At 44.6% G+C, this 14,586-nt stretch overlaps 1 protein-coding gene across 6 annotated transcripts in view; it reads right to left on the reverse strand.

Annotated features, from left to right (window-relative positions):
- The window catches only part of NCKAP5 (NCK associated protein 5), a 973,576-nt gene that overhangs the window by 46,188 nt on the left and 912,802 nt on the right, over positions 1-14,586 (reverse strand). For 4 of the 6 annotated variants that reach the window (XM_078070693.1, XM_078070694.1, XM_078070696.1 and 1 more), the window contains 2 exons: positions 10,574-10,888; positions 7,791-7,927 (listed from right to left, as the gene is read on the reverse strand). In XM_078070693.1, coding sequence (XP_077926819.1) covers positions 7,791-7,927; positions 10,574-10,888 — 452 coding nt within the window. Of the gene's footprint in view, positions 1-4,641; positions 4,775-7,790; positions 7,928-8,823; positions 9,217-10,573; positions 10,889-14,586 lie in introns of those variants that run through there. The other 2 variants (XM_078070695.1, XR_013447087.1) reach the window with 2 other exon arrangements.

A 14,586-nucleotide genomic window follows, 5' to 3' on the forward strand; every position in this document is an offset into this window, starting at 1 on the left:
AATTACTTCTGTCTGAAACCTCACCCGCTGGGCCACCTACCCAGCTCCTTAATCCTGCTCCTGCTGCTTGGTGCTAACAACTTAGACTTTTCAAACATATTTCAAAGTTAAGCTAAAGAAACTCACCTTGAAAGAAAAGACATGTATTTACTTTAGTGTTTTATGAGCCCGTAGGCAGGGTTTTGGAAAGTAGGTTTCTTTGGTCACATTCAGTGTGATTCAAAGAAGCAAGTGGGAAGGAGAAACCAGGAAATGTGGGGGTCACAGGACACTGTTTGAACGGAAATCCTCCCCCCGCCCATCCCCGGGCATGCTGTGATTAGCAGGGCAAGTGACTAATGACTGAGCAGTGGCCTGGGGGAGGGGGTGGCGGGGAGGGCATGGGGTGACAGGCAGAGGTCCCTGACTGTGCATTTCCTACAACCCATGGAGGGACAGATTGCCACCATCAACTGCCCTTCTCTACCTGCAGGAAATTTCAAGGAGCCAGGGATAGAGAGGGAGTGTTTGAGAAAGGACAACTATCTTGGAGAACATCCAATAAGGCTTCCAGATCTACCAGCAATTCCATTCTGCAGGTTGGAGACCTCTATTACAAAATCATGTTACGGAGCTGGTGGGGGGTGGGGATCACTTTCACAGGTGCATGTGATGAAAGCCAGGCAAAATGGTGGCTGGCAGGGAAGGACATGTCACCCACACACCCAGGATACGTACTCCTTGTAGTGTTTTTCTCTGAATCATTTCTATTTCTTTTCGGATCCATTTTGCCAGCATTGATAAAGTTCATGCTGCTGCGTCCACCCTACCTGCCTCTTCCTAGGGTTTGTTGGAAGCCGGCAGGCACCCACAGCCACACCAGCTGTCTGCACACATTCCTTCTTCCTGGCAGCACTCTCATCGGCCAGGGCTGAGCTATTAGCCAGTTCACTATTAAAAGAAGCTATTAGCCAGTTCACCATAAAAACTATTAGCCAGTTCACTATTAAAAGCAGGTGCCTGGCTGGAGGAAAAGCATCTTCTCGTTGGTGGTGCTGCTTCCAGAGTTAGCCTACCTAGCCCTTGGCTTCTTTCATTTTTTTAAATTTTATTTTATTATGTTATGTTAATCACTATACATTACATCATTAGTTTTTGATGTAGTGTTCCATGATTCATTGTTTGCGTATAACACCCAGTGCTCCATTCACTACATGCCCTCTTTAATACCCATCACCAGGCTAACCCATCCCCTCACCCCCCTCCCCTCTAGAACCCCCAGCTTGTTTCTCAGAGTCCATAGTCTCTCATGGTTCGTCTCCCCCTCCAATTCACCCCCTTCATTTTACCCTTCCTCCTATTTTCCTTTCCTTTTTTTTTTTTTAAACATATAATGTATTATTTGTTTCAGAGGTACAGATCTGTGATTCAACAGTCTTACACAATTCACAGTGCTCACCATAGCACATACCCTCCCAAATGTCTATCACCCAGCCAGCCCATCCCTCCCACCCCCCACCGCTCCAGCAACCCTCAGTTTGTTTCCTGAGATTAAGAATTCCTCCAAAGAAGCACCATTTGCCCAGAGGCTATGGTAACGGAATGGAAGGAGCCCCTCCTCTCAAATAGGGATTTGCTCTGGTTCGAAGGAATAGGATGAACAAAGTGAGTAGATTAAGAAAACAACTCTGGCTAAGACTCACTGCCATTTGCAAAAAGAGCAAAAAGAAAAGTTAAAGGAACAAGGGCACTGTTCCCCAGGTTCTTCCCTAGCCTTCCCCTAATGTTTATTCCTGATTGCTTTGCACGGCTCATTTGAACAAAGCAATGTTAAAATGTGAACCCTAAAGTATGTTCTTTCATACTCCAGCACTTGTTCATTGACACAGTTTGGCTTGTTTCCTTTTTCAAGATGTGTTCAAATTGCCATTGGACCATCCCTCTTCCCCTCACCAATTCCTTCCTTCCACCCCCCTCACTGGAAACTCACTGCCAGAGGGAGAGACCAGACCACTGAAGATGAAGATTGTATCCCTCTTTTTAGTAACCAACCACGTATGGAATCACAGAACTCCCCCTTCACTCCCAACACCTTTCTTCACCTAGCTCCTAAGACACCATGCTCCCCTGGCTCTCCTCCTCCCTTCCTGCTGGCTCCTGCTTAGTCTCCTTTGCTGGCTCTTTCTTTTCTCCCTGACCTGTAAACTCAGGAGGATGGGGTTCTCTCTCTATCAACACTCCCTCCCCTCCTGACCACATCTGGACCCTCTACATGCTGACACTCAAAGTTACATTTCCAGACCAGACCTGATCTGCTGAGCTCCAGACACCCACAGCCCATGCCTACTCCACATTTCCACCTGCCCCACAGGCAGCTCACACTGAGCATGTCCAAGATGCTTCCCCCAGCTCCAACCTCAGCCTTCCCCATTTCAGTCAGCAGAGCACTGTCCCTTCCAGGACCTGAACCTTGGAGCCACCCTAGACTCTGCTATTTCCTCTACCCCCACCCTCTAATCTGTCAGTAAGTTGTATTGTCTTTTTAATTAGATCTGGAATCAGACCACTCTCACTCCATGTTGTATATGTTGCATGTGGCTATTGATATTTAAGTTGAACTTAATTAAGATAAAAACATAATAGAGAAAAAAGGGAATGGACCAAGTGAGAACTCTTAAGAAAACAGAGAAAATAAAATTTAAAAATTCTGTTCCTTGCTTGTACTAGCCACATTTCAAGTGCTTATGGGCCACATGTGGCTCATGGCTCTGGTACTGGCGAGGGCTGCTCACTCCTTTCACCGAGACCATCCTGCCCCAGCCACTAAACATCTCTTGCCTGGGTGACTACAATAGCCTCGGGGCTGATCTGGCTCCTTCAGTCTTTTACAACATGGGAGCCAGAGAGATCCTTTGGGAACATCTTAGGTTATGCCTCTTCTCTGCTCAAAGTCATCCCAAGGCTCCCATGCATGTCTAGCAAAGTCCTCGGAATGGCGAGCGAGCCCTTAAGAGCTCTGGCTCCTTTTACCTGTCTGACCTCATCTGCCCTCCCCCTTCCAAACTGCTCTGGCCACAACCACACTGGCGTCCTGCTGCTCCTGCCTCCAGGCTTCTGCTCTGGCTGTTCCCTCCGCTGAGCATGCTCTTCCCCCAGATATCCTCCCGGTTCACTCCCTCTCCTCCTTCCGATCTCAAACACCACCTTCTCAGTGAGACTTGGTAAGACCACTTTTTTAAATGTTAACCCCGCTCCCCCCACCAGCAGTCCTGCCCTCCCATACCCTACCCTGCTTCCCCTTGTCTTTTCCACAGCACTCGTCTCTTTTCAACAAATGATAGACATTTACTAGTTAATCATATCTGTTGTTTACTCTCCAGCAGGGAATTTTGTCTAGTTACTCACTGCTGGGAAAGCTGGCCCAGAGGAGGCTTGCCATAAATATTTGTTCAATAAATAAATGGAGTTTTAGAGCTGGAAGGCGCCCTGAAAATCGCTCTTGGATGGAGCAGCTGAAGGTCAATGAGGTGAAATTAGCCACTGTGGACCCACAATAAGTTCAAGGGAAGAACTGGACCAACAACTGGCCTGGCCCTAGGTGTCTTCACTGGGCGGTCCTGTGACCATCACCTCCCCTCCCCCTTTCTTTGTCACAACCAGAGGGGCACCGACAAACCAGAGAGAGCCAATGGGGACACCAACCTAACTACAGTGCCAAGGGTATTTATCACTTTCTTCTTCGTAAGCCTTTGTATGGTTTCACCATTGGTCCTGCTTCTCTGATAACTTGTAGGAAGCAAGGAACAAAGTGGAGGCTTGGGCTAATGGCTCTTCTTACCCCCATATGTCCCAGTGCCAGGACCCTTGGAAAACTGTAAACACACATGGTTGCTAGGTTTTCCCTAAAGCAATTTATCAGTCTTGTTTTAAAAAAAAACCAAAGTCATTGTTCTCATCATATAAGTGCTAAATTAGTATTTGAAAAAAAGTCAATTAGTATGAACAAAATGATTCTGCATTGCATCACTGAAATATTTCTGACAATCCAGAGTAGATTAGAAGGAAAGTAGACCCCAGATCCCATTTTGTATCAGGGGTTCATCTGTCCCTGTAGCTGTAAAGAAAAGCTGTCTGAAAATACACATTTTTAAATGCCTCTGGATGATGGTTCTTCTGCTGCCAATTCTGATTCAAAAAGAAAACACAGTGAGTGAGTTTGAACTTCATAAACAGACCTGTTCATAACGGCACGGCTCACAGGTGCAGAGCTACACAGCACGATATTAGCAAAAAGCCTGGAAGGCTCCATCCGTGGCTCACCGGACGATTTAACTTGCCAGAGGATGTAATTAAGAACAAAGTTATCTTTCTAATCATTCCTTCATTACTGAGATAACTCAATTGGAGACTTTTTGGGAGATGCCAGATTTGGAAATAAAATCCTTACAGACTGCATTGAAATGTCATGAAGATTATACCAGGAAACAAATTGATGTGCATAGACAATCTTCCATACACACCAGAAAATTAGATCTCAGGAGAGATGTGGGGCTAAGATGTAAAGTCAAGGGTGAGGGTGGAGGCAGAGTACAGTGAAAGGCAAAATCAGCGGCTTCCGGGAGAGAGAGGAGCCCCAGATGTCCAGGTGTCCCATTAAGTTACCTTGGGTGGTGCTCTTCCTTGCTTTCACTAACTTGCCCCTTCCAGCTCCAAAACCATTATTTCCATAGTCCAGGTCACTGTCACTATCACTGCCACCACCAGCAGAGTACGCACACATTCTGGGTACCTTGTCCTAAATAAGTAATACGAGACCGTTAAGATTATTCACGCAAGTCGAAATGGGGCAGAACATCCTGAGAGGATGGGACACGGTTCATCACGGGCCGAATTCCATTCCACTGCGCCACCCCCAAGAACAGCTCCGCTTTTCCTGTCTATCTGTCTCTCTCGGAGCTGGCCCAGTCTACTCAATTACCGGAGCTGTAGAAGCAGGGCTGCGCTAATGAAGCCATTGACCACTCTGCCATTGTCCCAGGTACAGGAAAGTCCTCACAGCTACCTGATCTGCATTTCGTACACTTCTTTATGGGGTCTTATTTTTCTCAAGTGCCTATTATGAGCTGCTGTTCCAAGCCTAATGGCTTATTTGTTTAACTGATCTCATCACTGGCTTTCAAGTATCAGAGGGTACGGAAAGAATCAACCTTGAGAACAAAAGAAGAAATGCTTGCCTAATTTACGATTTCCTTCTATCCCTTGAAAGGCCAGGAGCCTTTAGGAAAGTACGCAATTGCTAACCCAATATACTCCTCGAATCATCTGAAAGTTCATGGGTTGAGGGACTCCGTCTCCCCTCTTGCTCACAGGTACACACAGCCTGACCCTCGAGTCGTCACTGGTGTGGCAATAAGGCCCTGTCAGGAATTGCTGAGGTGGTCGATGCTGTATAAACAGTCCCCACCCCCCTCCCCCCACTTTGTGCACAGAATCAGAATACTGGAACTAAGATTGCAATTCTGTGTATAGAATTATAAAAGAACGTCTTTTAGGTTTGCAGGCTACCGTGTTAGAGCCTATTATTCCCCACCCATCCCAGATGGTTCAGGTACAGATGTATAGGGGATGGGTCTCTAAAGTCTGTTTGGGAGGGTGTCATTCGGTTAGAAATTATAAAAACACATTTTAGGATGTAAACCCCTCATCTGGAGTTATAAGTTCAAGCAGCTATGTAGTCCTTTATTCCTTTATTCGTTGACTCATCCATTCACCCATTCAACAAATGCTTATCGAGTGCCTATTCTCTGCTAAGAGGAGTGCTAGGCTCTGGGGGTAGCGAGTTCAATACGCAGGATACTGGTAGTCCAGCAAGGATGATGTCCATGAAGGATGATGAGTCTCCAGGCTGGGCTGCTTGGGGAGCCCCACGTCTAGAGTTCCAGTACGGCCCCAGGAACACTTTCTGCAGTAGGAGATGAATTTTTTCACCCCTCCGTTCAACAAACGTTAACGGAACCAGGCACTGTGCTGGGTGCTAGAAATGTAAGCTAACTTTTGCTTCCAACTTTTTCCCCCTGGCCGTCAGCAAAGTAGGCTTCTAAGTTCCAAGCCACAGCGGTGACCCTCTCAAATCAGAGAGAGCTTTCCAGTGGGCAGAGCTGGGGCAGTGATGAGGGAGAGAACCCCAGAGAGGGGTCTTTGCTGCTGGGCGTGTATGTCGGGTGAGGAGTGTCTTACCATCACATGTAGTGGAACAGCCCTCACCCGGCCAGCATTCAGCTGTTGTTGTTGTTATTATTATTATTTTTACTTTCTTGGATTTGCCTGAACCCCTTTGCCACAGTCATGACCTGTTGTTTTTGAACGATTTCCCCTCTGACTCCAGGTGTCTTTAGGGTTTTCTCAACTCTCCAGTTCCTAAAGCAAGCAAAGAGTCCTTGGAACAGTGCTTCTCAAAGTATTTTCCACGGCCCAGCAGCATTGGCATCACCTGGGAATTTGTTCGAAATGTTTGGACCTCAACTCATCAGTACAAAATCGGACATGGCATGCATGGATGTGTAGCCCTCTGGGTGGTTCTGATGCCCACTCATGTTTGGGAACCACTGCTTTGGAGGAGTCTTAACATTTTTATGTCTAAATTAAGGGCTGATAGACTATACTGGTTTACTCTTTTGCCTCTTAGGCTCCTGTCTGATAGAGGCTGCCATTCTGAGTGTCAGACATGGAATTCAGAGGGCTGAGTTCTAGTCCCGACTCCTGAGTAAGGACGCTGAATATGATCCAGCATCTCTCGGAGTTGTGTTCTCTGCTGTAAAGTGAGGCTGTGGGCCTCGAGAATTTCCTTCCCTACTTGTCTATGGCTCCATACTGAGATGCTAAAGGCTGAAAGAAGGTTCGGCCCCACTGGTTGTGGGTGACCCCGGATGTGGGCTTATCTGGATATTTTCTCATCATAGTTGGTAGAAACTCTAGTAGAAATAGCAATGGGGGCTTCTAAGGCCAAGACTGGAGGAGACAAAGGCAGCAGGAGCGAGAAGAGTTAAGGAAGGGTGGGGAAGCTCTGGTAATTGATCCATATGTTCTTCTTCCCACCCTTCTCACTGCCAGGTGCCAAGAAAGAGCCTGAAGGGGGCCCACCCAGGACAAGTTGGGAAATAGTGAACAGGCTGAATATGGCCCTAGGTAACTAGCTGGAAGGGGTAAATAGGAGGAAACACAGGAGGGAATACCAAGTAACCCCAAGGGATGATAGAAATGTCCCTGAGCCATGAGCAACTTCCTAGGTCCAATCACATGGCAGGAAGCCTATGTGTGCCATCTCAGGGTGGATGAAGATCTCATAGCAAAAACAGTAGAGGCTGAAGAGATGCAGGTCTCATTGACCCTGGCAAGTCATGTGACTACTCTGGGGTATAATTATACCTCCTTTACCTGTCTCATAGGAACGAGGTATAAAGGTTAAAGTAAGAATAAGATAATGAAAAAGTATCATTAAATCATTCTCAGTGGTGCTCTTATGGCTTGGGAAAGTGAGTGCCCATTCTGTAACGTCTAATCTGGGCAGAGCATCCATGCCTCAAGAATCTAGGGACAGATTTGTGGAAGCATTTCAATTCCTCCCAGAGACCCATGGTGTTCCTTTACAATGCAGGGAAGAAGGTGAGCCTTGGGCTTTTGTTTTTATTCACTGAGCGAACGACAAATTTGATTCAAAAACTGAAACCTTTCGTGAAAAGGTTTAAGGAGGTCATTTTTCACCATCAGGAGCAACAGGTGGAGGGTGCCCTCCTGTCAGCCACCCCCTTTACCTGGGTCTCAGCTGTGGGGTCTTCGCCCCCCCAGTCTGGAAGCTGCTCGCTTGCGATTGTGTTTTCGGCATATTCAAATGACGAGCAGGTCTGGGGCCTTGGCTCTGCTTCATTCTGCTTTTGGGAATTGATTTTCCCTAAATGAGGAAATGTACATGAAGTCATAATCTGCTTCCTTTCACTCTTTACAAGTTTAGGGAGGGGAGTGAGGGAGACATTAAAAAATAATTTTAAAAAGTCCAAATACAGTCAAAGCTGGGTATCCCACTGAAGGCAAACTTTTCCACAAAATGTTGATAGACTTTTCATGTTAGGAAGGGGTCAGTGAGGAAACCCTTTGGGAAACACCGATTACTCCTCAAACAGTGTTAAGCATCAAATGATAAACAGGTTTCATTTTGGGAGCACTTCTCAGAACCTCCATTGTGCTATTGAAAATTGTCATACTGTCCAAAGAAAGGATTAGAACTGGAAGCCCTAAATAATATGCCCTATTCTGAAGACAATACTATAAATTTAGAGAGAAAAGTCTTTTCCAGATCTTTTTTGAGGATTCATATTTAGAGTGTAAGTATATTCTGAGAATGTTAGCTTGCCTGATTTCAAAAGCAGATCTTTCCCCCATGCTTCTTTTGAGCTTAACTTGTGATAATAAAGTGAAAAATTAAAAAAAAAAAAGGAGAAGAAGAAGCCCTTCCCAAACATACCTGGGCAGGGAACCCTTATTTTCCTAGAATACCCATTACGGTCATTTCCAATGCACTCAGAATGTGCCCTGGGCAACTGTGCTCTTAAAGATCTTTCGGGGCAGTACTTTCAAGCTTTTATGTGCCTACGCATCAGCTTAGCTTTTGTTAAATTGCAGCCTCTGAATCAGAAGGTCTAGAGTGCAGGTCTGAGATTTTGCATTTCCGAAAAGCTCCCGGGCCATCCTGATGATGCTAGCCTATGGATCACACCCTGAGTAGCAAGGGTGCAATTAGCAGGGAATGATTAAAGAAAGTTCCCCCATTACCCTTAATAGTAGATTAACCTGCAGAGAGAATTCCTTCCTCCTGCCAGAAAGGAGAATCGCTGTTATTATCCTCCATCCTCAGTGATTACCAACAGGACATGCTGTGAGAGCCTCTCAACAGCATTTTGCTTGTGAGCAGAAGAGAAGTCACTGTATTTTCGCCAGCACTGTGAGACTTGTACGGTTACTTCTATTTTTGATTATGCAGATAAGTGAAAAAATTGAAATACATGCATGAAACAGGAAGGGACTCCTCTAAGTGGGAATGACCTCATTTTCCTTTTGTTCCAGCCATTCCTCCATTCCCTGATTTTTCCAGTGAGTCGCCGTTGGCCACAGAGAAAAGAACAGCCTTGGAAAAGGAGACCTGCGTCTGGACCGCAGTGATGCTATCATTTGGTAGACCGGAAGCTGCGGGGTGGGGGACAAAATTATACCCTGTGGTTCTGTTGACCTCACTCTCTACCGTATACTCCTTTTTTTTTTTTTTTTTTTACATCCCTTCATGACAATTTAATTAAGACACAAACCTCCAAAACCAGTGTGGTGAATATTAGCAGCAAGATCAGAACAATCTCCTTCCAATCCCCTTCTTATGAAGCAATTCAAGGCTTGTGGTTTCTATTCAATTTGTTATAATGACAGTGTTTAATCATGAAGTCTACTCAGCAGCCCGCCGCTGAATTGAGGTCACACATGTGACTATTCAAGCATGGAGCACATAATCTATAACTAAGATTTCGCCCCTGAATCTCTGGAGGCTGTGTCATTAATTAACAATGCATTTATTTAAAAAATAATATGCATTACAGCCTTCTAAAATGTAGCCTTGGCTTGGAATGAGCAGAAGTTTGTGATGAAACATTCATGGTAGTTAGTATTGTTGTATAAGAACTCAGCCTTGAGAATAGCTCAATCACATTTATTTGAAGCTATTTAATTAAAAGTCTTTTTTTCTAATTTCTCAAAAGCCGACAGTATAATTTCTACTTGTGGCTCCTTTCTAGTCATCAAATCATAAAAGAGAGTCTTTAGAGTTCTAGTTCAGATACTTACGCATGTCATAAATGCAACCTAAGCCATGCAAGTTAAAAATTATTTAGTGTCATCCTACACTGCAATAAATATTTTTAATCTTGAGGGAACAATGGAAAAACTTTGACCCTTAGCCTAGTCCTATCTTTAATCATGGAAGCTTGTTTCAATTGACTGTGACGAAGGGTGGTGCATCTCAGCGAGGAGGCTCATTCCACTCTATTGCATTTAATACACAATCTACAGCTGATATATCAAACTAAGTTTTTTATAGTTCAACATATAAATATATTTGAGCAGGATAGGAACATGTCAGAAGACCGACATTTCTGGTTAGAGGGCAAACAACATTTCAGCTAAATTTATGTCTCGGGCCTAAACAGGTCTATATTCAGAGTTAGGTTTTAAAAGATAAAATCCTATGTGCATGTTGTGTGTTTTTTTTCTTCATCAATATATATGTCCATATACCTGTGCTTACGTGCTTGTTTCCTTTACGTGTGTGTATATCCCGTGCCATAACACTAAGAGTAGATGATGTTTAACACAGGTCTTTTTACTTTTTGTTCGAGGACGTACAGGGATTTTCACGCATCCACATTCCCATCGGGCAGAGGTCACTGACTGACCTCCTGGTGGAAATCTTTTCTGCTGCCTGTTTTCCATTTGTTGTCAGCAAGTGCATTATTTTGGTGTGGAAACAATCTAATTTGGACAGTCATAGGCATTTTACCTGAGGAGGCTGGTTTGGGGAGGCGACTTTCAAGAGGCCGCATGCCCCTGGCGGTCATGATGGGGTCCGATGTGGAATGAACGATGGTGTTATCTGCAGAGGCATGGCTGTCTGCAGAGGAAGGCACTTCTCGTTCAAGGGTCTGAGCTCTGATGGAAGAAGCTGCACAAAGTGCTGGCTGGAGAGACAGGCTGGGCTCAGTGTCCTCTGGGGAGTCTGGGTGGCATATGTAGCGCCCTGTGGAGCGATTTCCCGAGTCTGGGAGTGGGAAGGTTCCAATCCCACTGTCCAGTGTCCTCATCAGGCAGTTGGATTCTAGACAGAATAACATAGTGAGGATTAGAGAAGGCTCACATAAAAGGATAAAATGATCGTGAGGATTTGTATCTGATCTGGAGGAAGGGGGATCTCTAGAAGGAAGAAATACTATTAATGGGGTAGTAAATTTCCAGTGAGTGGCATCAAACAGACATTTAGTTGAACATGGAAATATTCCCTTCACATAATATGAGGTAAGACAGCCCTTACTGGCATTAAGAATCACATGTACTTATACCCTGGATGGCTCTCTAGAGTTATCACAGAAAAAACGAAACAAAACAGTCATTAGAGACCCAAAATTATTTTTGGTCACCATTATTTCAATTGGGAATCATATGACTTCAACCAATTAGGTGAAATTTATTAACTGAAATACGATGAGTAATAAGCACACATAACACATTGAAGTGATGTCCTAACAAAGGTAATTATGCATCTCTTACATGAATTATCATCCACTTGACAGTTAACTAAGTCTCTGGGCTCTCAATTTAATTGCAAGGGCAAGTAATTCACACGCTATAAGGTCATCCCAAAAGGTCCTTTACCTATGATACTAGCACTTTATCATGTGGGCTTCATTTGACCCAACTGCCATTTGAAGTCAATTTATTGAGAAGACTACAGAGCCACTGCCTCTTTCCCTCTCACTTCACGCAGTGACACAACCCATCAGTACCTGTTGGATTTCTTGTCACTCCCAGGTATCCCTAGAACTATTATTCTCTAAAACAAATCGAGTTGATTTCACCACACATGTGTAACATATTCTGCTGTGTCTCATCTTTAAGAAACATTAAATACAGACAAAAATACACATCTGCAAAAATTATTGCATATTTGATTTCTGAAATGGTGGTATGGTTTATCCAAGCCAACGAGACAACTTCCAAGATCGGCTTGTCACCCCCAAAGTCTCCTGTTTATATGATAATCCTAGAATAAAACATCCTTGGTAAAGTTTGTATCAGCAGCTTATGGTTCTAAGACGAAGTAAGACTTAGTACCCTGTTGGGCATGGTGGCGGACATAACAGAATATGGCAGAATCTTTGCATCAAGAGGCTCAACAGCTGACGTTTTAGTGGTGCTTTATGGAACGATGGCTTGGAAAGCGGGAACTGCCAATAGCTATTGTACGAACCCCGACACAGGATTCTCAGCCTCTGCAGGTCTCAGGTTCCTTACGGGATAGCTGTGAGGATAGAAATATGTTCGCCATCCAATCTCTAGAATTTAGAACGCTACTGAGCATACTGTGAAAGGTAGCTGAAAGAGTTAAATAATGAACAGTGACATATGCAAAATGTTTCGCGTATTTATCAGATATTAGCAGGTACCTGGTAGGTGGATAGTTTATCCATAAGTGCCTTCCTTACACAATCTCATTTGGTGCTGAGCAATTAGTATCAGAAATCCCCAACCTGTCCATTCCCTACCCTCTTCCTCAAAACCGCTTTGCTGCAAGTGAGTAGTAGAATTCTGGGAATTTCCTAACACTAAGGTAAAAAAAAAGGGGGGTGGGGGTAGGGCTGCGGACAGACTTTGCTGTTACAGGTTCTAGTAGGTTTGGTGCGGGTTTTGGAGGCACTAGGGAGACGAAGTCCCTATCAAAGAAGCAGCTTCCATTTTCAAAGGGGTATTTAGTGGGAAGATGCAGATACCCTCTCTCATTTAGCCGCCTCATACACCATGGGATCTCAGACACTGGTCAGGGACTGCCGGGCCCTGATTCATATGGTGATGGCCTGGGGTGGGCTTTTCTTTTTCAGGATCACGATGGCCAAGCCTTAGCTCCATTCATTTCAAGGCCTCCACCTGGCCAGCTTTACTCTCAACCAGCTTCAAAGATGGTTCATTATCTTCTCTATTCATTTCCTCCTCAATTAAGGGGACCTGATTGTTAACAGAAGGGCCTTTTTGAGAAAGGAGCAGTTCTTTGCATGGGGAGGCATTGCCAGAAAAGTTCCAAAAGAAAGACCGTGCTATTCAGATTTCAAGGTCTTTTCTTCATTTTAGCCTAGAAATACAAAACCCCTCAGAGTTAGCATGTCCATGTGTTGTACTTGGAGCAATTCTAAGAGGCTGAAGTACTTCGGTCTCACCCAGGAGCAACTGGGTCTTCATCAGAACTGACCCAGTGTTTGGCAACGGGAAGCTGACTCAGGCTGTAACAGCTGAGATGTGTTAGTCCCCACATGCCCCAGGCTGCCTCCTGTGCTAACTTACTCCCAGCAACTTCAGGATTGCGTAGCCCCCAACTAAAGCATGCTCGCCAGGATAAGACATGGGGAGCTCTTTCCCTTTTGTGGATACGAATCATCAAGTTTGGCTGCTTATTGCAGCCACTAGGACTTCACTCCTTTCTTGGTGTTATGGCTTCATCTTCAAGACCTTACAAAGTAAGAACTATCATCACCATCTACAAATGAGGAACCCTAGCTCAAAAGTGTTAAGTAACTTGCCCAAGGCCATGTGCTGTATAGATAAAGAGCCTGGATTTGAATCCAGTCAGGCTTAACTACAAAGACCAACCTCTTAACCATCAAACTATCCTGATCCTTCCCAAAAGTACAGATAAATCCAGAAGTGGGGTCCACTCAGTTAATAGCCATTGAGGCAGCGTTGTGAACAGAAAGCTCACAGAATGCCCCCCCACCCCATCCTGCTCCTAGGCAAGGCACTCAGCTTCTCCTTTGGAATTGAACAGGCGCCTGAACTCTAGCTGGCTTCCACACTCCCCATCCTGAGGTGTGAGTCTACTGTTAATGTTCCCTGTATTTGCATGGTTGCTGCCCCCATGCAGGATGCCTGCACATCCTGATCTGCATGGTTTCTGAGGACCATGACTGCTCAGTATCACTTCCCTCTGCCCTCTTCAACTGATCCGTAAACTTTCATGCCAAGGTTCTCTGGCATTAATCGCAGCTCTCTGGACTAGGCGATAGGCACTGCCTCCACGGGCAGTTTTTCTGGCTTTGTCTAAGAACTCTTTCCCCTCTGAGTATTTGATGGCTCAGAGAGCACTGAATCCAGTCCCCTCAAATGAAGACTCAAAAAGCAAAATGAGATTCTTGGCTGCCTTTTCAGTGATTTTACTGGGGAAAAGTCCCAGCCCCCAAAGCCCTGTATGTGCTGGCTTAGTCTATAATACAAGGTAGGAAATAGGGCTAGGAGAGGTCTAGGGTAGGAAAAATGATGAAGGCAGGCTAAGGACAGTACCCTTCTGAAAATACTGACATTTTCTGATTTCTGTCCCCTTAAATTATTTTCCTTTCCCTTCTTTCCTTTTATAATATTGTCCTACCAGATTCTATAAAGCAGGACTTTTGGTATTCCTGAGTTCTGAGAAGTCTGTGCTCTTAACACTAAACTCACAAACCACCTGCTATTAAAGCCATTTTTTTATTTCTAAAAATTACAGGTGCCAAATGTAGTGAATTTGAAGAACTCATTTGTAAGTACCTATGAAATGAGATGTAGACAGTCAGGGACTCAGGCGCCATATGCCAAGTTTCACCCTCAAGCAAATTTCTCCAGAATGCATAAACCTTTGGAAATGGAGTTTATATTGAAAATGCTGACACCTTCTTTATGTAGTTTCTTTAAGGTGCTGTAAGTTTCTCACAGTTCATAAAAATACTGTAACCTGAAAAAGTGTTAGATATTGTATTTCTGAAGCCAGCTTTTTTT

The sequence above is a fragment of the Halichoerus grypus genome, chromosome 4, assembly GCF_964656455.1.
Source record: "Halichoerus grypus chromosome 4, mHalGry1.hap1.1, whole genome shotgun sequence".
Taxonomy (NCBI): domain Eukaryota; kingdom Metazoa; phylum Chordata; class Mammalia; order Carnivora; family Phocidae; genus Halichoerus; species Halichoerus grypus.